Source organism: Pagrus pagrus (genome assembly GCF_965226575.1).
Source record: "Pagrus pagrus genome assembly, chromosome: 2".
In the NCBI taxonomy this organism is placed as follows: Eukaryota; Metazoa; Chordata; class Actinopteri; order Spariformes; family Sparidae; genus Pagrus; species Pagrus pagrus.
Window position 1 is genome coordinate 24118091 of NC_140186.1, and position 20395 is coordinate 24138485.

The 20395-nt window shown below is 39.0% G+C and overlaps 1 protein-coding gene across 1 annotated transcript in view; it reads right to left on the bottom strand.

Annotated features, from left to right (window-relative positions):
• Nucleotides 1-18392, bottom strand: part of LOC311250330 (complement C3-like) — a gene marked incomplete at its 5' end in the record, with an annotated part of 37832 nt that extends 19440 nt beyond the window's left edge. The window contains 15 exons of the mRNA XM_084341973.1: nucleotides 868-994; nucleotides 3224-3379; nucleotides 3532-3723; nucleotides 3835-3923; nucleotides 4057-4156; nucleotides 4768-4914; nucleotides 6064-6179; nucleotides 6472-6592; nucleotides 6863-6965; nucleotides 7242-7329; nucleotides 7434-7516; nucleotides 13760-13853; nucleotides 14071-14233; nucleotides 14529-14559; nucleotides 18385-18392. Of these exons, the coding sequence (XP_084198099.1) occupies nucleotides 868-994; nucleotides 3224-3379; nucleotides 3532-3723; nucleotides 3835-3923; nucleotides 4057-4156; nucleotides 4768-4914; nucleotides 6064-6179; nucleotides 6472-6592; nucleotides 6863-6965; nucleotides 7242-7329; nucleotides 7434-7516; nucleotides 13760-13853; nucleotides 14071-14233; nucleotides 14529-14559; nucleotides 18385-18392 (1618 nt within the window). The remainder of the gene's footprint in view (nucleotides 1-867; nucleotides 995-3223; nucleotides 3380-3531; nucleotides 3724-3834; nucleotides 3924-4056; nucleotides 4157-4767; nucleotides 4915-6063; nucleotides 6180-6471; nucleotides 6593-6862; nucleotides 6966-7241; nucleotides 7330-7433; nucleotides 7517-13759; nucleotides 13854-14070; nucleotides 14234-14528; nucleotides 14560-18384) is intronic.
• Between the last annotated feature and the right edge of the window lie 2003 nt (nucleotides 18393-20395).

Here is a 20395-nt window from a genome sequence, read left to right on the forward strand (position 1 = left end):
ACTTTTACAACGACAGCTTTCCACAATTAAAAAAAACAAAACATTTCTTAAATCGGGAGCTTCCTGTCCCAGTCTGAGTCTGAAAAAGTAGTTGCATTCATCGCAAGCAGACTCACTGTGAAGCCATTTTTGCTGCGACTAGGAAAACAGAACAGATTACACCTGTGCTCCAAACATGACACTGCCATTACAGTAGAGACTTGATTTCAAACTATTACTACGTTAAACTTCAAACTCAGTTGTACGGCTCCTAAATATTTAAGCTTTTATTTCATTTTAATAAATATTTTTATGACATGCCTTTCTACCTACAGCCCAATCAGATCCTTCAGATTATTAAGCATGTGTCATGAATGTGACTTGATTTAAAACCACAGTAAACCAGGTGAAGGTCCATTTCTCTACGGTGCTGCTTGATGACCTGAGATATGCTGCAAGTGCATCCTCTTTACAAGCAGACTTGAAACATTTATTTTCCGACATGCACACTCAAACTGTTGGTCTGACCCGATGAAGATCCAAGAGGGAAAGAAATGTTGTCTTCGTGAGACTTTTTATTAGATTTCATTAGACAGTTTTCCTGGTTGCACCTACGTGATGTGCTTGTATCCAACATGCTCTTCTTCAACTCTATTTGTCGAACAACTTTATTCTAAATTGTGACATATTTTTGACAAAGCAGTATATTTTTAAAGTACAGTTCCTTTGGACAAATGTACACATGATCAGTGTCAGTGTGATGTCTTTAAACTTTTAAAATGTATTAATTAGTCTCAAAATGTTTATATTTTTAATGTTTAAATAATGAAAATACGTAAATATGGCCGGTGACTAAAGCACATTCAGTTGTGTGTAGTGTAGTGTCACCTTGTCTGTAGGGAGTCCCAGAGGCAGTGGACTCAAACAACAGACCAGCATCATAGAAAACACTCATGCTGTCCCTCCCTCCACCTGGTGTGCAGCCCGTGTCAGACTTCTCTACAATGTCCCACAGCTGAAAGGAACAAGAGGAAGTCATTCACACAGAAATACAACCGGACGGGCTTAGTTACACAAGGAAAATAGCAGAACAGTAGAGATGGAAGCGACAACTTTTGCCACAAATGGAAACAAACCAACATGGATACATTTGAGTCAACGTTAATGCAGAGAGTACCACCAATATCATATTCGGTGCAGAGTCAGGTTTTACATCGAGGAGTCTTGGTTAATAATTTTTTTTTATAACTTAAACTTAAATTTCAATGTCAATAACACTGGACATCAGACATTGCTGAACATTCCTTGAATGAAAGGGCTTTTCATTCTATTTAACTTTTTTCAAGAGCATCTTGTTGCTTAGGTCATACAGACAGGAAACTATTTACACTTACATTTTAGACTATCAATAAACCAAACCTGCATGTCTTTGAAGGTTTTATTATGTAGGTCTCTCCTAATGTCTTATGTTTTGCTTTACACTTCCTCCCTTTGTTCTTTTCCAGACATTTGTACCTGTTTACCTGTGTTTTGTTTGTAACTTAGCCCTGTCTAATTAAGCCTGTGTTTCTCTCGCACTCTTTGGCATTTCTTCTGTTCTATTTTACTGACATCAGTACAGGTCTCCTGTGTTCCAAGAGCGTCTTTGGTTTGTACTTTATGTAGTTTTTGTATTTTTGTTGCCTTTTGTTTGTGTGTAGCTCCCTCATTTATTCAGGGAAGGGCCCTGAGTTCTTTAAATCACTTAAATTACCTACCAATAATGAATAATAAGATAATGTATTTATATTTCTCTTGTGCTAATACACTCTTTAAATTGTCTTGGGTCTCCTTTAACAAAATAATAATTAATCACCAGACTGAAATCTGTTTTAAAAAATAATGAACCGCTTATTTACTTTACAAAGTTTTAAATAACAAATGGAATAATATTTAACACCTCAACAACTTCAGATCTCACAGCAATGTTTTTCCTTTCAATTGCAAAACACAATGTAACTAAATTCAAGTTCCCTTAATTGAAATTCACATTGAACCCCCGTTGCAGGCCTGATGTGAAGCTTGGGAGCAGTGCAGCCCAAAACTTATGGCCGGTTCACTCAAATGAGCAAAACAGAAGTGTGGTACCTTATTCCAGTGTTATAAGTCCAGTCTGTAGGTTTACCAGTCTCTCAGTCTGGGTGATGAACAATGGTGATGCACACAGGTGTCCAGCGACAGCGTCGTCTTCTCCAGCAGGTGCACTGACCACTGAGCATTATGTTGATACTGTGGTGTCAGCTCAAAGCAGTTTCTGATTAATCTTCAGGGTTTCCACGCCAGAAACGATGAACTAGAGCCTTTGTCGTTGGCTGGGTTAGCTAACAGTGGCTAAGAGTCCATTCACTTTGCTATTGAATGCTAGCAACATACACTCGGTATGCTAATGAGCGAACAAACAGGTGAAGCTAATGCACACACGTGAACAACTGTATGACACACTTCGAGTAGAAATATCTTTAGCTGCTCACAGAATCATGTAGCATGAGTATCTTGACACGGACTCACAAGTACAAAATCTGAGACATCAACTACACACTTGTTGCATAAACTTTTTCTCAGCTGTGATTTGTTATCTGACAAGCCACAAAATTTAGCTCAGACTCTTATTTCCTGTTACTGCCCACCTGTCCATCAACCACCTCAACCAATGAATGATCAGAATTACTCTTGTTCACAAATACCACTTCGTTTAACAACCATGAACTCTTCAAAATAAAACAATATTTATAACAATGCTCCTGCATCTTTTTAAATGTAGTTATTACATCATACCGTTTTAATCACCCATGAAATAGCTTTTAAACCATTTTAACATTTTTATCCTGATGTAACATTTAACCTTTCCTATATGTTTTTTCGTAGGGTAATGTTGACCTGGTTACATATGTTGTTACTTTCCACTTTGGATTTTGACTTTGGTCAAAGGCCAAACTTTGATTTTGATTTTTGGTTTGCAGCTTCATTTTAATAAAGAGTGCTTCTAATTCATTTCCCTGTCCTGAGTGTCGTGTATTTGGGTACTCACTATTTTTGCTACAGGTAACAACCTGCAGAAAAACTAACACAAAGGGAGAGCATGCTAGCTCTACACAGAAAGGCTCCATGGAGCTGTCAGACTCAAACCACACAGTCACATCAGTCTCAGTAACACTGAAGGCTTAAATTAACATTCTTTCAAAGAGTTTAAAAGAAAGGAAATTGCCTTTTTCTGAGTGAGGCGGTGCTCGTTGTTGAGGACATAGACGCCTTTATCAACTGCCACCAGTCCCACTGTGGCCTCTGGGTCTCCTGTGATCTTCAGACGAAACATCCTGCGAGGTCCATATGATGGAGCAGGTCTGGATGATTCCAGCTTCAACTACATAAGGGAGGAAGAGCCGATTTGTATTCAATCAAGCAGTTACATTTAATTCATTCTGTTTTTATATGCACGCTTCAGTTTTATCAGTTTATGTTTGGGTGTCCCACTTAATAAGTTCAACTCTGCAACATCAGTATCGTGTGTCTCACCGAGCCCATGCAGGAGTCCTCGACATCCAGCCAAACAGAGTCTGATACCACTTCATTGTCATTTGTATGGTAGTAGGCTATGATGCGAAACGATGGCAGCATTTCTTTGGTAATGGGAACTATCAGGGAAATCAGTACGTGGCCTCTTATGTGGTATCGGCCTTTTTTCACCAGTTGACCTCTGCTCAGGATCTGGGGACAACGAATTACACATCAGCCTCTAAACAACATTAGAATATAAATGTATACACTACACCACCTGCTGAAAGCAACACAAACACTCATGCATGTGCACAAACACACCAGGAATGTGATGTCTTTGTCTTGATTTGAGTTGAGTATAAGGTTGATTTTCAGGTTGTCTCCTAATGCCAGCTCAGCCGTATCCACACCTGCAAAAATGACATGTTGCAATGAGTGCTAGACACTGAAAAGATCGAGTGCATGACACATACTGTACTTTGCCACTGCCAACACCAACTTTTTCCGTTTTACCAGCTGCTGTCATTTCAGGATGTTCCTCACCTATGTGGATGTAGTTGTTGCTTTTTGTGGTATATGGGAGAGCTGTCATGGATGCTGATGCTTGCCTCTCACGTGTAAGAAGAGGATCATTGGTCTTTGCCTGCAAATAAATGCACGCAATAAATCATACACACAAGGTATAGAAAGGATCTATTCAGGCCAAGCTTAGCCTAGCTTTACAGTTCATAATTACTTTTAAGGCAAATTTGCAAACACAAAAAATATAAACTTAAATATACCAACCTTAGTTGATGAGAACAGAAAACTTCACAAAACATAGCTACAATACAATACAACCCACAATTAGTTTCCATCAGACGTAGCCCATTCTTTATATGTTTTGCTTTTGTATAAGCGATTATCCGTCATCCACTACTGTAATGCAAATTGCTAAATGAAAATCAAACTATTTTAAAGACAAGCTGTAACTGCAGGCACTGGTTTGAAGATCTGAGCATCAAAGACAAATTAATGTTCAACAGTCATTCGGTTTGGGTATCCACCGACTCTTAGTATATATTTAGCATGAAGCTGCTAGACTGCAGTAAGCTCATCGTTTACAATTTGGCATATCATTCAGTAAATGTGTGAGCAGCAGAACCACAGCAATGACAAATCTACATCTAGCTGACGTGTGGATTCATGTAGGTTTAATATTCATTTGTCAAATGCGCTGTAATGCATTGAGGGTAAAAAAAAAATCAGACTTACAGTGATCGTCAGTCTGTCAGTCCTTGACTCTGTATTGATGGTGACCCTAGTTATGCCATTGGCTGCAGTGACGCCCCTCACCTGGCCCGGATCAACCACCACTGCAACACCTTGTGCAGGAGTTTCATCAGGATTCACAACTTCAACCTGCCATCAGAGACACAAACAGCTGAACAATCAGAACACATCTAATTAAATCTGTCTCATAAAAACAAACTGAAAGGTCCCATTTGGAAGAAAAGTTGATTTTTGAGTCTCATGTCCTACCCGTCAAAAACTGACGCTTTGAGATGGCGGCCAACCCGACCTAGTGTATATTCCCAAAGCACCACTATTGATAAGTTTCGAATGAGACTCAGAGATCAACTTTCTTACAATTCAGTCCTTTAAAGTCACCATGAAATGGCTAATAGAATGCTATTTGCTTCAACATAGTTTTGAGTTTCCAGTAAAAACAGGCAGCGGCCAAAAGTGCAGAATGTACGTCACACCACTATCCACTAAACACGGAGCCTCTGACGCTGGCCCTGCCCCAGCTGACAGCTCCCAGTAAACATGACCGAACTGGGACAGAACGACACAGCCTCCCAGATGGAGAGCAGTTTGACAAAGAGAATATAGCACTGAGGTGGTTTTCTTGCCAGTTTTGGATCCTGGCAACTTGGCTGAGTCAGCAAGGACCACTTACCGAGCCAACAGCAGGTAATTGCATTTGGCAGTAATAAGTACTTACTTTAGCAACAAAAACATGATGTCTGTCTCCCAGGAAACTCCATAAATCACCTCGGTACTCCGACTAACAAGTATTTTCTCCATAAAATGACCCGATTTCACCCAAATCACTGAATAAAGTTATAAAGTTGTGTTTTTGTATAGGAATCTGTCAGGAACGGTCCTGGGTGACACACTCCTCTGGCAACATTCTTCTTTTTATACATACATGGCTTTCCTTATAAAATAAGCAAAGCATTTATTCATCATTTAAATACCTACAAACGGCTTTTCTTCCCACTGTTGGGCCTGTTACTGCTCTATACTATAGGTGAGATACTGAGCAAGACATCTGTGATAAAAACATCTAACGATTTTGACTTCTTGCAAACTTTAAGAGCAATCTAATACTACCATGGAAATGTTGTAATCATCTGCAAACTGCAGTAGCTGGGCAGCAATGAAGTAATGACTGAGACAATAGTCAGTAATGGGTTTTTCAAATAGCAATTGAGGATACAGACAACTTTGTTTTCTAACCTTGTTGTCATTGTTCATAAATATAAATTCAGTCAAGTACTTTACCACTACATCGAAGGCCATTACTGGTTTGAAGTATTTGGGCGTTTTCTTGAAGTGGATGGTGTACGGTGACGTGACAATCTGAATACCTCTTAACTCTGCCTCCACCATTTCACCACCTGTTGTGATAAAAAAATCACAATCATGTTTTTAAAAACCTGTAAAAGTTCTTTTGTGCAACATTACAGATAAAAAGCACAAACAAAACAAACTATTTTATACATTCCCCTCTGCTCCAAGCCCTAAAAATAAAACCTGTAACTTTTATGTCCATCCATCCAGAAAAAGTCAGCAGAGATGGGGAACAGTTAGTAAAGGCCTTGAATCATCAAATAAGAAGCAATAAAACAATAAATGGACTTTGTCATTAGTCGTAGCTAAATACAAACACAAACAGTGTCTCTTTCTTACCGCTCTCTGTCAGCACACTGACAGCTACAAATATGGAGCTCCCCACCAGGTGGTTGATGCTTTGGAAGGTCTGTGTGATGTGCTCTCTCCTCAGCGAGACTACTCCCATACCTCTCGCAATCTAATAGAATGAATGTAACAGTCATTAATGTATTCCTAGATGTGAATCTAACAATAAGCTTAAATACTGTAACTGCAGACACTTGGAAAATAGTCAAATCACAGACATTTTTCAATGTCTGATAGAATATTTAGCATTAATGAGGTCACACCAGTGACAAAGTTTGAGGTTTGTTCTCGTCATCATTTTAGTTTGTGTTTTTACAGGAAACAACACGAAACTGAAAAGTCAAACATGTTGACCAATCAAGGAGCAGACTGACAGACACACCTGCACTCTCTGAAGAGAACCTGGAAAGCTCCTTTTGGTACCCTCTTGAATAACCCCAAATACCACGTACGCCGTCCCATCCACCTCTTCACCAAATAGATACCTAAAACCACAAGGACATTTTTAAGCCTACAAAGAAGTAAAGCAGGACAATCAAAAACACAACAGACTAAAATCAAATCAAATTTTATTTGTATAGCCCAAATTCACAAATCACAGTTTGCCTCAGAGGGCTTTACAGTCTGTACAGAGACGGCACCTTCTGTCCTTCGACAAGAGCCACAACACAACCTCTGAACAACATCCTCTATTTTCTCCTCCAGTCAATCTATCAGTCAAACCTGATCTCTTGAGCCACAAAACAAAAACCTTCACATACCTAGCTTTGATGTTGACGGTGAGCTCTGGACTGTCCACGTAGAAGAAGGGGCTCAAAGGGATCAGCTTCACCTCAAAACTGGGAAACACTGAAAATGTGAAAACGTTTTATTGAATGTCCAATAAAGTCAAAAGTATGTGAATATAGAAGGTATAGGTTTTAAAAAAACAGTGCAGGTAATGAGGGACTTACCATATTCTTTGACTTCGAACTCTGCAGAGTAGCTCTGCTGTGGGTTGCTGTGGAACTTGGCCACCACCTTCCACAGTCCTGGACTAAACGCAACAACACATATTCCAGTAATCAAGTGAGTCATTCAAATATTCATAACATTTTGAGACTGAAGTTGACACATGAATCAGACTTCAGATGATGAATGAGCTTGAAAGCACTTGTTTGTACTTTCCCACAGAAAGCAGCAACACAGAAACAGTAAGGTCTAGAAGAAGGGGTTAATATTGTCAGGTTGGCCAGAAAACTGTACAATAGATAGACTGGTTGTACTTTTATTGTTAGTCTGATCATTTCAGTCCATAGATGTATTTATTTTAACATGTCTGTCAACTTAGAATTAAAGTTTATCTCTAAACAGAGACGCTCTAGATTAATTAAGTAGCTATCTAGCTTATACACTTTATTTTCTTTCTTCAAAATTTCTGAATTAGATTGTGTGTTTATGGTAGAACGCTCACGTTATCTAGTTTGTAAGTTTTAAGTTACAGTGTAACCAACAAACATTTGCCTTCACCAATGCTAGCGAGCTAATAACGCTCCCTTTTATTTCCAGTGTTGGCTAAATAGCGAACTAGCTGTGATTATTATTTGGCACTTCATTACAACTATAAATTGTCTTATATTATCTCAGCTAAACAAGCAAGACAGTGTAAGGATTGTAAACTTCAGTTTACTGAAATGTGTGTGGCACTGCACAGGGTTACCTTTATGCCTTGGAGAAATAGTTACACTACAGTCGGACATGTCCCACCAACTTTTAGAAGAAAAAGCATCAGTCCATTCACTCGGTTCGCCTTCCAGAGCACTGCCAGTGCTCATCAAATCCAATCCACTTTCTTATTGGGACTTTGCCAAATTAATGAAATTCCCTTGTGATGGCCACAGCTGTGGCCACACAACCATGAAGCGGTGGTAACCTTCTGTACCCACATTTTGTTTTATATCTAAGTTAGCCATATTTCACTTATACATATTATACATTTAATTAAGTTGGTTTACAATAGTTAACATTTAGTATTGAAATAAACCACACAGGTTTTCAGTTTCATAAAACACACTTTATTATTTGACAGTACATTAGTTTCTATTTTGAAGCACACACATTTAGTTAGCTTTTGTACAGTCTTTGTTTCAGTATAGTTCTAATGTTTTGTTTGTTCTTTTTTGAGTTACCGGTGCTGCTGGTGCTGCTGCTGGGATCCAGGAAATCACAAAAGGGATCCGCCCCACAAGCTCCGCCATTTTGTAGCAGTGATTGCTGATTGGGCTAACCCAAAGGGCCAGTACACCATGGGGGGGTTATTTAGTGCATTAGTTACCATTTATTATTTTCTTTAGACAATTGGTAATTTTATTTGGTTGGGTTAGGTATGCTTGTGTTTATTCTAATGAGTTAAGTTCCTGCTTTGCTTTGTTTGTAAATTAGCTGTTGTCTTTTGTGTTCAGTGTTTATGTTAATCCCTTTTTGTGTTAATATGGGTTGATCACCCAGTATATAAGTTCCCTTCTTGTATTCAGTAGAGAGGTCTGTTTGGTTTCTTTGTCCTCGGTTAGTTAGTTCAGTTGACGTTTGTACAGTTCTGTTGATTTGACCTCTTTTACGGGCCCAGTCCTTTATTAGTTTCATTTGAGAAATTTTGTTTGCTTTATATTTTCAGTAAAAAAAAACAAAAAACAACCTTTTTTTGAAGTTACTACCTGTTGTCCTCATTGCCGACTGACTCGGTCCCTCACATCCCTACACAGCTACCTTGCACCTTGGCAGATTGACACAGCATGGAAAATAATTGTACAAACCGCAACATAAACATGTTATTTACTTTAAAGAGTTTACTTTGCATGATTTACTACTAAGATCCCAAATTGCTTGTACTAATCTGCATGTGATTGCAATAATGACAACAGGTGCAAACGTGTTGAAGACATGCCTATTTAAATGAGGGTTTAGCGTGTTTCATGGTTTTCAGCATGGCGAGTTTGAGAGAGCGAAAGTGCAAAGTGAAATTCGACCCTTTGGAATTAGAAGTGTTGGTAGAGGAAGCGAATAAACATTTCAATGGGCTGCAGCAAAAGAATCTGACGGTCGCGCAAAGGAACGCCATGTGGGAGAAAATCGGTGATAAAGTTAATGCTGTTGGAAAAAACAGGCGAACAGTGGATGACGTGAGAAGGAGATACCAAGACATCAGAAGAAGAACAAAGGAAAAATTGGCGTATAATAAAAGGTCTGCAAATACAACAGGCTTCCATTGTTTCGGCGTCTCCTTCTTGCAACAATAACCGCAGCCATGTGTGCGCAATTACGCATACAAACCGTTTGCACCTCCCTTTGAGACGTGTTAAATATAGACGCAGTTTCTATTGGCAAAATTGCTTTCCGGTTTGATAAATCACTTTGCGTGTGCTAAATTAATATATTTACATTTTCTCCACCCAGAACACGCACAACTGCATGTAAACGCCCCGTGTTGCATATTCATTGCTGCAAACGTACTAACTGAATGCAGACGCAACCCTTTTTGCGCACTGTTAGTAAATCAGTTTGTACAATTTTTTGCGTGTGCATGGAGTTTGCACACCTTTGAATACACGCAAACCTTTAGTAGATCCGGCCCTCAAGGTATTATTACCAGCCAGTAATGTTTTCAGATTGTTTGTCTGTGTGTGTGTGTGTGTGTGTGTGTGTGTGTGTGTGATCATGGTATAATGCAGTCCTGGTGTCTCAGCGAAATAGTGTCATGACACCTCAAAAGTGTGATGAAAAATCCAGTCAATATGAGTGCAGGGTTAAAAATGGGTGTGGGCTGAGCAGGTCGTTGATCTTTTTGAAGTAGGGGGCGCTGAGGCTGAGTTTGAAGATTGGTGTTGTATTGAGATGCAATGATCAACGTTACCACTAGTTGGCACCAGTTGCTTAGCTGAAGTGTATGTAACAAGGAAGTGCAGTTGCCAGTAAACTTTGATGCTGAACTACACGGTGTGGGTACGTCTCGTCAATACATGGTACCAGGAGAAATATCTCAACTGAAAAATGAACTTTATACGTCAACCAGAGGAGTTGAAGTTGACCGGAAACGTCAACGAAAATTGGAAAGTATTCAAACAGAGTTTTGAACTCTATGTGCTGCCATCCGACTGGAGGGCGACGACAAGCGGAAGATAGCATTGTTGCTAACAGTAGCAGGCCGCAGCGCACTGGACATGTACAACACGTTTGTCTTCACAGGCGACCAAAATGAGAAGTTCGATGTGGTCATGGCAAAATTCGAGGAGTACTGCACGCCTAGAAAGAATGAGACACATGAGAGGTTTGTTTTCAGGAACCGTGTTCAGAAAGAGTCCGAGCCGATAGAAAAGTACGTCACAGACCTACGGCTGAAAAGTCAGTCATGCAACTTCGGCACGTTATGTGATTCAATGATACGTGACCAGATAGTTATCGGTGTACTGGACAATAAGGTGAGAATGCACTTATTGAAAGAGACTGATCTCACGCTTGAAAAAGCTATTAAAATCTGCCAAGCTTCAGAGAGCGCAAAGGCGCAGATAAAGACATTCAGCAACGAGGGTGAAGCTGCGGAAGTGGACGCGAGAGAGCCCGTCTTGAAACCGTTAAAGGAGTCCACTGATGCATCCAAAGCCGGACTAGGAGCTGTGCTTCTTCAAAAGCATGACACAGAGTAGGATCCTGTCGCGTATGCATCTTGCACTATGACCAGTGCAGAAAGAAATTACGCACAAATTGAGAAAGAGACATTAGGGGCTGTTTATGGCTGTGAAAAGTTCCATGAATATGTTTATGGAAGAACAGTAACACTGGAAACTGACCATAAGCCGCTAATAGCAATTTCACAGAAGCCACTGGGTGATGCACCACCACGCATTCAACGCCTAATGCTACGACTTGTAATATGATGTGGACTTTGAGTTTAAGCCAGGAAAACACCTAGTGGTGGCAGATGCATTGAGCAGGGCCAGCCTGCAGGATTTAAAGAGCACAACTGAAGCAATCGTGCAAATCCATGTAGACTCTGTCAGAGCACACATGTCAGACTTAGACGAGTCATGGAACAGATAAACCTACCAGGCCAGGTTAAACTGGCTTAGCCATACCAACACTTTAAAGGGGAACTGTCAGTGTTAGACGGTGTTCTTCTAAAAGGCACCACGATTGTTACTCCTAACTCATTGGAAGCAAATGGTCAGATTAGTGTACGAAGGACATCTAGGAATAGAAAAATGCAAGAGATGTGCACGAGAAGTATTATACTGACGTACATGAACAAAGATATTGAGACCTACATCCAGCGCTGTGTCACTTGCCAGCGTCACAGATATCAGCAGCCCAAGGAGCCGATGAGGCCACATGACAAGCCTAGGAAACCGTGGAGAAAGGTTGGGATGGATCTTTTTCATCTTAAAGAAAAGGACTACGTGTTAGTCATAGATTATCATTCCAACTACCCAGAAGTCATGTGTTTGAGTGATACGAGTTAGGTTAAGTTAAGGTTAAGGTTAAGGTTACTTTATTGGTCTCCACCAGGGAGAAATTTGTCTCGGAGATAGGGAGAAGTTGCAGCACAAAAACGGACATAGAATACATAAAATACATAAAAAACAACGGACGTGACAATGGACCACAATTCTCGAGCCAATGCTTCAAGAACTTTGCAGAAATGTATGGTTTTGAACATGTGACTTCGAGTCCCCACTACCCACAATCCAATGGTTTAGCGGAGAAGGGAGTACAAATAGTGAAACGTATTCTGAAAAAAGCTGCAGAAAATGCAGAGGATCCATACCTTGCTATCCTGAACTACAGAGCATCACCACTGGAGAATGGACTTTTGCCAGCAGAAATGCTCATGAGAAGAAAGCTCAGGACCAGGCTTCCAGCAGCCACATACAGGAAGGAAAAGTATGTGAAAACAAGTCCAAACGTGAGACTGTACAACAGAGCAACCAAGGCTCTGGGCCCACTCTCACAGGAGGACATTGTGAGGGTGAGATGCGATGGACAATGGGGACCACAAGCTAAGGTGGTCAAGGAGACAACGCCTCGATCATATGAAGTCATCACGGAGTATGGGACACCAATGAGGTGGAACAGAAGGCATCTGCTCAAAGTGCCTCAGAAAGAACTCATGGACAATGACACAAATGACATGTCAGTCATCTCAGACCAATCCTGTTCTGAGACAGACAAAGACACACCAAAGCTGAGACTGATTGCAGAGATATGAAAAAAAAAATGGAAATGATGAGAGGAAAAGAAAACACACATGTTAAGGGTGTTAAGTTCAAAACAGTTAAAGTGCCAAAGAGGAAACTGTGTTAAGATAAAGTGGTAAATGCTAGTAAAATGTGAATTTGAATTTAATTCTGAAAATATTTCATTTAAGCTGTGAAAGCATGTTAACACGAATTGATTCATTTACTGAATAAATGATTTAAGTTTAAGTGGTACAAGAATACTTAAAAAAAAAAAAAAAAGGGAAATGTATTGAGATGCAATGATCAACGTTACCACTAGTTGGCACCAGTTGCTTAGCTGAAGTGTATGTAACAAGGAAGTGCAGTTGCCAGTAAACGTCGATGCTGAACTACACGGTGTGAGTACGTCTCGTCAATACAGGTGTGGACCGACTCATGAGTACTGAGTACTCATGTTATAATGTAGTAATCACTAATGAGTACTCATGGGTCGGAACATGTTGACAGGGGTCGCAGCTGTTGAGCTCCCATCACAAGATGATCTCTAGTTTGAATTGAATTCACCGGTTATTTGTGTTAAAAGGCCAATTCAATTAAGTAAGATACAGGAGGCTACTCACCTGACAATTTCACCAAGTCTGTAATATCCTGAGTGGATCCCCGAATTCGGAGAGACTGGATCAAGTGGTAAAATGATGCCTTCAGGGGTCTTGAAACAAATGATATTGTATTAAACAATGACCTCTTCCAGCTTACAAATTAATTTAGCAAAGCAATGCTTTTATTTTGTCTGCAGTCCGTGAGCCTAGTCAGTGTCTAGACATCGGCTGTGTTACATTAAATGTGCAACTCAACCACTAGAGGGAGGCATGCATTTATTATTATAGTGAGTGGGGAGGACAGGTGTTACTGAATATACACACCAAAGCTAACAGTGACACAAGGTGTGCCAGATGTGTTTCTGTTTTTCTGGTAATTTGTAGGTAAGTGACCCACTATTAAGCACTGTGATGTCATCTCATTCAGAGGTGTTTTGCTTATCAATTCTGTGTTTATTAAAGATAAAACACAATACCACAATCTCAATGGCAATAGAAGCATCCGTGTTGGTTTCCTCATCTACAGGCTTCATGAGGGGTGTCACTGCAAACATCCTGTAAAGAACTGACAGAGAGAGAGAAAAAGTTCATTTTGCTGGTGAGTCATGTGACTGTTTAACAACTTTCTGATTCACTTCATTATACTTGTGTCAAAATAACAGTTCATCTTACTTTATTTTATAATGTGTTTTATTGTTTCATTTGAAAAAATAAATAAATATTATGATATATATTTTCTATTGTAATATCTTTGCTTACTAATGTAGAGACATTGAACTCACCTTTGCTTTCGGGGGTGTAAAGGGTCTTGTCAGTCTGGATGAAGATGTACCCGGACTGGAAGGACGCTAAGACAACTTTCTCCAGCAGTCGTTCAGGGAACTGAGCTTGCAGGTACACATACTGCTTGATGTTGGGATCTTTACTGAAGTCACCAGCAGGGATCTGAAACACCACGCAGAGAAGAAAGCAGAGCATGAGGAGCAGAGATTGTTCGTTTGTGGTCATGATACAGTAGAAAATTAGGCCAGCTTACAGTGACATAAAAAAAAAAATACAGTAACATTTCATTTACTATTATTTGTGCGAGCTCCTGGAAGCTGTTTCCACTGGTGAGGGTCACAGTTGTGGATGCCAGCCTTTTGGTTTTGGTTGGATGGTTCATCACAATGACTTCGACCCTAATGTCTGCTCCTGTGCAATCTTGACACTCCACAAAGATGTTTTCTGCTGTTCCTACCCGCAACAAGTTGGGGGCAGACATCACCTGCCTGCAGAGCAGAGAAAGATGGAGAATAGATGTAGTCACTGTGCAGCGGACACCACATGCTGTTTAGGATTTCAAATCCAATGAAAATGTATTCATAAAGCACATCACAATGACAGTTGGCCAAATAGCAATAGGATAGGATTTAATGAATGCTGCCCCCTTAAACTTAAACTTAAACTTCCCCTGACTTTTCATTGGCATGCAGGTAAATTGAGGTAAAGTGAATTTTCATTTTTGGGTGAACTTTTCCTTGGTTAGGAATGAAACATCTGCAATATTCAGACTACCCAAAGCCCAAATCTGTTTTTTTGGCATATCCAAGCAATTTTTCGCAAATTCAAACCACATTTGCAGGTGGTTTGATATGCAATTCAAATCTGATTTCTACAGATGTGACTCTCCTGACACTCTGGCCGCTCGTATTGGATTTCAAAGTGTCTTTTGTGTCACTTGCAGCAACAGCAAAGTCAAATCCATAAGGGTTTTGACGTAAAGTCTTGAAGGAAAGAGGCTAAAAAATCTGCCACGTTGATTTTGCAAGTTTTCAATTTTTTTTTCTGAGAATTCAAAGTAGAATTCAAATCATTTGACAAAACACTGATACATTTTCCTGGTTATTTTGTCATTTAAGTTTTTTTTTAAATGCCACCAGCATGCAAGAAACACCATAATCCATGAGTCTCACATTTTTGGGACCCCTTCAACCCCGCTTTGGTTTCAAAATCCTCCCTATTTCTGAGGTCTCATGGTTGGCAAGTATGTATACAAATTCATGTAAATTTAGGAACTTTCAAGAAGTTAAAAACAACATGTAAATCTGCTGCCCTCTGTCATGTCTGTATCCTCAATTTTACAGAATTGTGGTAATCAGAGTATATAAAACTAAGATTTTCCTCCTGTGGTGAAAATATTTTTGTGAAAAATTAGCTCCTGAGCTGTATCTTTTAGGAGAACATATGAATCTGTTAACAGTTATTGGACATTATTACAATATGAGATCAAAGCAACTTACAACAATTTACATTTATATTTGCAAACAACTAGACTCTTTTTACATTATTATATAATACAATTAATTAGAAAAGCAGTCTAACCTATTTTGGTCACTGAGACTAACATACAGTAATTAATAATTGGGTCATTGGAAGATTAAACATATGATTTCTGTATGAAAACAACAAGAAAAGCACCAATTGTGGGAAAATAAGTGTGTACTGAAATAACACAATTGTGCCAAAGCAACCAAGAGGAAAAATCAATGGTATGCAACAGGGCTAACAACATTTTAGTTCATTTAACCTAAAGAACTTTTGAACAGACATTCAGGGTCTCTGAAGGTGGGGCAGGTCTACTCACAATTGAGATCCATCAGTCAGAGAGAAAAAAGCCAGAAAGGCCAGCAGCCACAGCTGGGTCACACACATCCTACAGCTTGATCTCATATCTGCTGTCAATGTAGACTCTCGCTGTGCAACACCATACTTTATAAACCGACCTCCCTCCTCCCGACCCTTTAGTTCTCTTCCCGTTAAACGAGAAGTGCACAATTTTATAGATAAGGTAGGTAAACAATAATCAGGTGCCCATGTTTGCATTGGAACTGTGTTTGCTTGCTGTAAGCACTCATTCCTGTTCTGAGCACCCATAGATCTCCTTCCTAATGTGCTTTAAATGTAGAACCTTTATTTCGTGCAGAAATATGTTCCAAAGTCTGATCTGCCAGAAACATGACAACAATCATTTGAGCATGAAGTTCTTGTAAATTTGGCATACATCTTATTGACAAGGCAACAATTATTTGAGCAAACTTTTGGCTTTTATAGGCGGTTTATAGAGGAATGTTTATAAGGTGAAAATGATTGTGGCAACAACAGGCAAATCCATTATAAAAGTATGACATATTGGTACAGACCTGGGATTTGTATTTATGACAGTGGTGTTGCCCTCAGAAACTGCAGGGGGCACCAAAATACACAAAGTGCTAATTTCTACATGAGGTTGCTTGAATAAACTTCAACTTCTTGTTGAACTTAGCAAAGATCTTTATACAATAATCAAAATTACAATAATCACCATTCGTCTTACTTTATATAAGACAATGAGATTAAAACCATTACATTTGAATAATTTCAGTTTAACATTGTCACTTTTGCAGCCCTTATATAATTCACAGATACGTATGTTTTAAAGTATTGGACAAAATGAAATGTTGATCTGATAATGGTGCTAAAAGAGACATCCAGGAATTCCAATGACACAGAGTTAAGTTCAAAGGGCAACGTCTTTACTGAAGAAACAGGCAGTCATAGGAGGTCAATTCAACAAGGCAAACAAATCCAGGAAAGGAGTTGGCAAAAAACAAAAGTGAAGTCAAAAACCACAGTAACAAACACTAGGAAGAATGCCAGATCAGAGGCAGGTAAGTTGGAAGCAGGTTTGGAAAATCATGGAGGCAGGAAACACATGAGAGCACATGTGAGCCTTTCAGAATAAAACAGGAAATGCAATATGCACAAATTAATTGGACGTTACACACCCAAAGGTTAAGATTGAAGGGGACGTGAATTACATTGCAAATTTGATGGTACTCATTCACACGTTTGTTGAGATGTTGCAATCAGGATTAAACAGGTGGAGCGACTGGCTGGCAGACCAATTTCCATGCCATTAGCACAGCTAATAAAAATAAAGGGAGTGTGGGATTTTTTGTGAACACACAGACTGTCAAAGAATAGAATGAGGATCATGAGCTCCAGCAAGGACTTTACACATAATGAGTGAGCTATTGATTATCTTGACTAAGTTCCCGCAGTAGATCAATAAAACATTGCGTCATTGTTATGGACAACGTTTGCATTGCATCACTATGTAAACTTGGATTAAACATTGTGTGAAAATTTAGGCCAGTGGCATCATTTGAAAAACCAGTGTACGGTCAAATGGAACAGTGTTAAACTATTAGTCCCAATCAGGGCCTGAAGTTAACTTTTTTGGCCACCAGCCACTGTGGCAGGTGGATTTTGAAATCCACCTGCCACAGTGTTTTTTTACCAGTCAAAATTTTTTGTGCCTAAAATAGAGATGAACGACTCAGAAAATGCATAAGAATGGTTCATGAACTTGTACAGAATACACATTAAAGTGCTGTCGAGTTATTAACCAACTTAATCTCATTAATGACTAGACCTACAAAATGACTTACAACTGTATCTGATCTGGTGTGGCAGGCATTTAGAATAGAAAATAACAGAAATACAAACAGCCAATCTGATGGTCTCATTTATTTAGTTAACACCCAACTGTTATCCATTAGTCACTGTTTCTTTGTCACTGTAGTGTCATTACATATCCAAGTTCGACATTTTTTTGAATTTTAGATTAACAATTAACATTACATTTATATGAAAAGACTCTTTTTAAGTTTGTACATATTACAAGTTTATGTTGCTTTTCAAGACAAGAGTCTAATATTTTGACTATTTTTTTGACTATAACATTTAGATAAACAACAACAATAACAATCATAATAATTAACTGAAACCAAACCATATTACACTGTAATGTCAAGGTCAAGCAACGATTGAAAAACCCTGTCACAGAGCATAAACTGAGGGAGCTGTCAGCTCTGGGGGAGCTGTCTTCCCCACTTTACAGCTGATCGTGTGCAAGTGGTTTTTTGAGGACTCGTGGTCCTTAATGCCTCTAACTTTAAGTTTTTTGTCCCGATTACAAATGGGTTTGATTTCGCTTTCTCCGAGCCATACATACGGCAATCCTGACAGTGCATTTCTTCTGTTGTGACGTTGTAGACCAGCCAGTCGCGAACCTTGCCATCCCCGCTTACTTTCCACTTCGTATTGAAATCTTTTTAAAAAAAATTTTTAATCGTCCACCTCGTCCTCCTTTTGTTGGTCTGTTACAGCCAGCCTCTTCACGCCAGCAATATGCCGCCACATTTTGGTTTTAAAATCCAAGAAAGTGGCGAGCCGGGGCTTGCTTAACAGCACGCAACAACACACATAGGCTACCTGATTGGTCAACAACACAACACTTGCTCAGTGTTGTGTTGTCTTATTGGCTACCCACCAGTGTGGCAGGTAGATTGACAGTTTCACCCGCCAATCACAAAAGTTACCCGCATTTGGCGTGTGGGTGGGTGCCAATTTCATGTCCTGGTCCCAATATTCCGTCATCACCCTGTATCCATTACAGTTAATGATTACAAATACAGAAATCCCCTTGTCTTATTGTTGCTCCTTTATTTATTTATTTTTCTTTGTTGCTTAAATATATTTTCTGACTGTTACAATTCTCAAAGCATGAATCACTAAACTGATTTATACTATGCAGTTCAACATTCGATTTGAGCAACAAAATTAGTCAAAAACATAAGTAATCTCTGAACATTAAATAAACTCACCATTAAGTGTCACTGTAATCATTCTCATTAGCTAAGCCAAAAGAGTCAAAGGTGTAAGCAATTATGTCAGAACAGTTACCTCCACTGAAACTGTCTTTATGTATTTCATTTACAATAATTCAGGAGTTAAGAAATCACTGTTAGTCTGGGCCAGTGAAGCCCATGAGGACAACGTATTTGATTAAATTTACCCATAAACCACCCATTGCAAGATTTGACTTTTGAACTTTATAGAAATGAAAACAACATGTCCATACAAACGTCTCCACTGGACACTTTTCAAACTCAAAGTCTCTTTTGATTAAGTTGGTTGGAGCAATTTTTTTTTTTTCTGATTAGGCTATTATTCTAGTTATTATAAGAATATTATGGTCCATGTAAACACAGCTACTGAATAAAGTGTATTGTGCCTGACCAGTTCAAGACAGGGTGATGACACATGCCAGACTGGCAACACCACAAGCCTGTTTCATTGTTTGAACAAAATGATCAGTTAGAGCATGCAGAAAGTAAGATATTACAATTACAAACTAGTGTCGAAAGTTGACACTCAGTAATGATTTTTCTATTGTCTATTTACATTGATTAGATTGTCAGTCACTATATTTACAACATGTTTCAAACCATCTGTACATGCTGCCGACCATAATTAAGATATTTAATTTTTATTAATTGTTTTATTTGTTGGCATAATCCTTTAAAAAGTTTGGCTCCTAAGCCATCCTAAGTTACATGTGTGCGGCACACTGCAGCACTTAATATTTTATTTTATTTTAATGAGGCAACAGGACTGAAACGGGATCTATGACTATTTTCACGTTAACAAAGATTTTACATTAAAAAATTTTTAATGTTGTAGCTCAGATTAGTGAAATGTTCTGCTGTTCAGCAAATGTTTCTCATGTTGAGACAATAATACTTAAAAAAACGACAATTGTCTCTGCACCTCAGCAGCAAAAACTAGATTTTAAACAAGAAATAATGATTTGACTTTTATTGTGATACTAATCAACGTTTATCATTGTAACATTTTTGGCAATATTGCCCAGCCACATGAAGGGATCGTGACATTATGTGTGTGTGTGTGCGTGCGTTGCAATGCATGAACACATGAACCAACATTGTGAGATTTTTTCAGTCATTTTATTTTCGTCAAGAGAAGGCATTTGACCAAATGGAAACAGGATTATGGTGCCACATGCATCTATCTTTTGGTGACTGTATATGTACATAACACATTGTGACAGTATTTTTCAGCATGTAACCAGACAGGGGTTCCCCTCTCTTCTCATTATTATTCTCCAGAGGGATGGAGACAATAGCCACACCAATATGTCGCAATTTGCACAAAGAAGGAATAATACGTGTATTAAAGAACATAAGGTTTCACTATATGCAGATGATATGCTTCTTTATA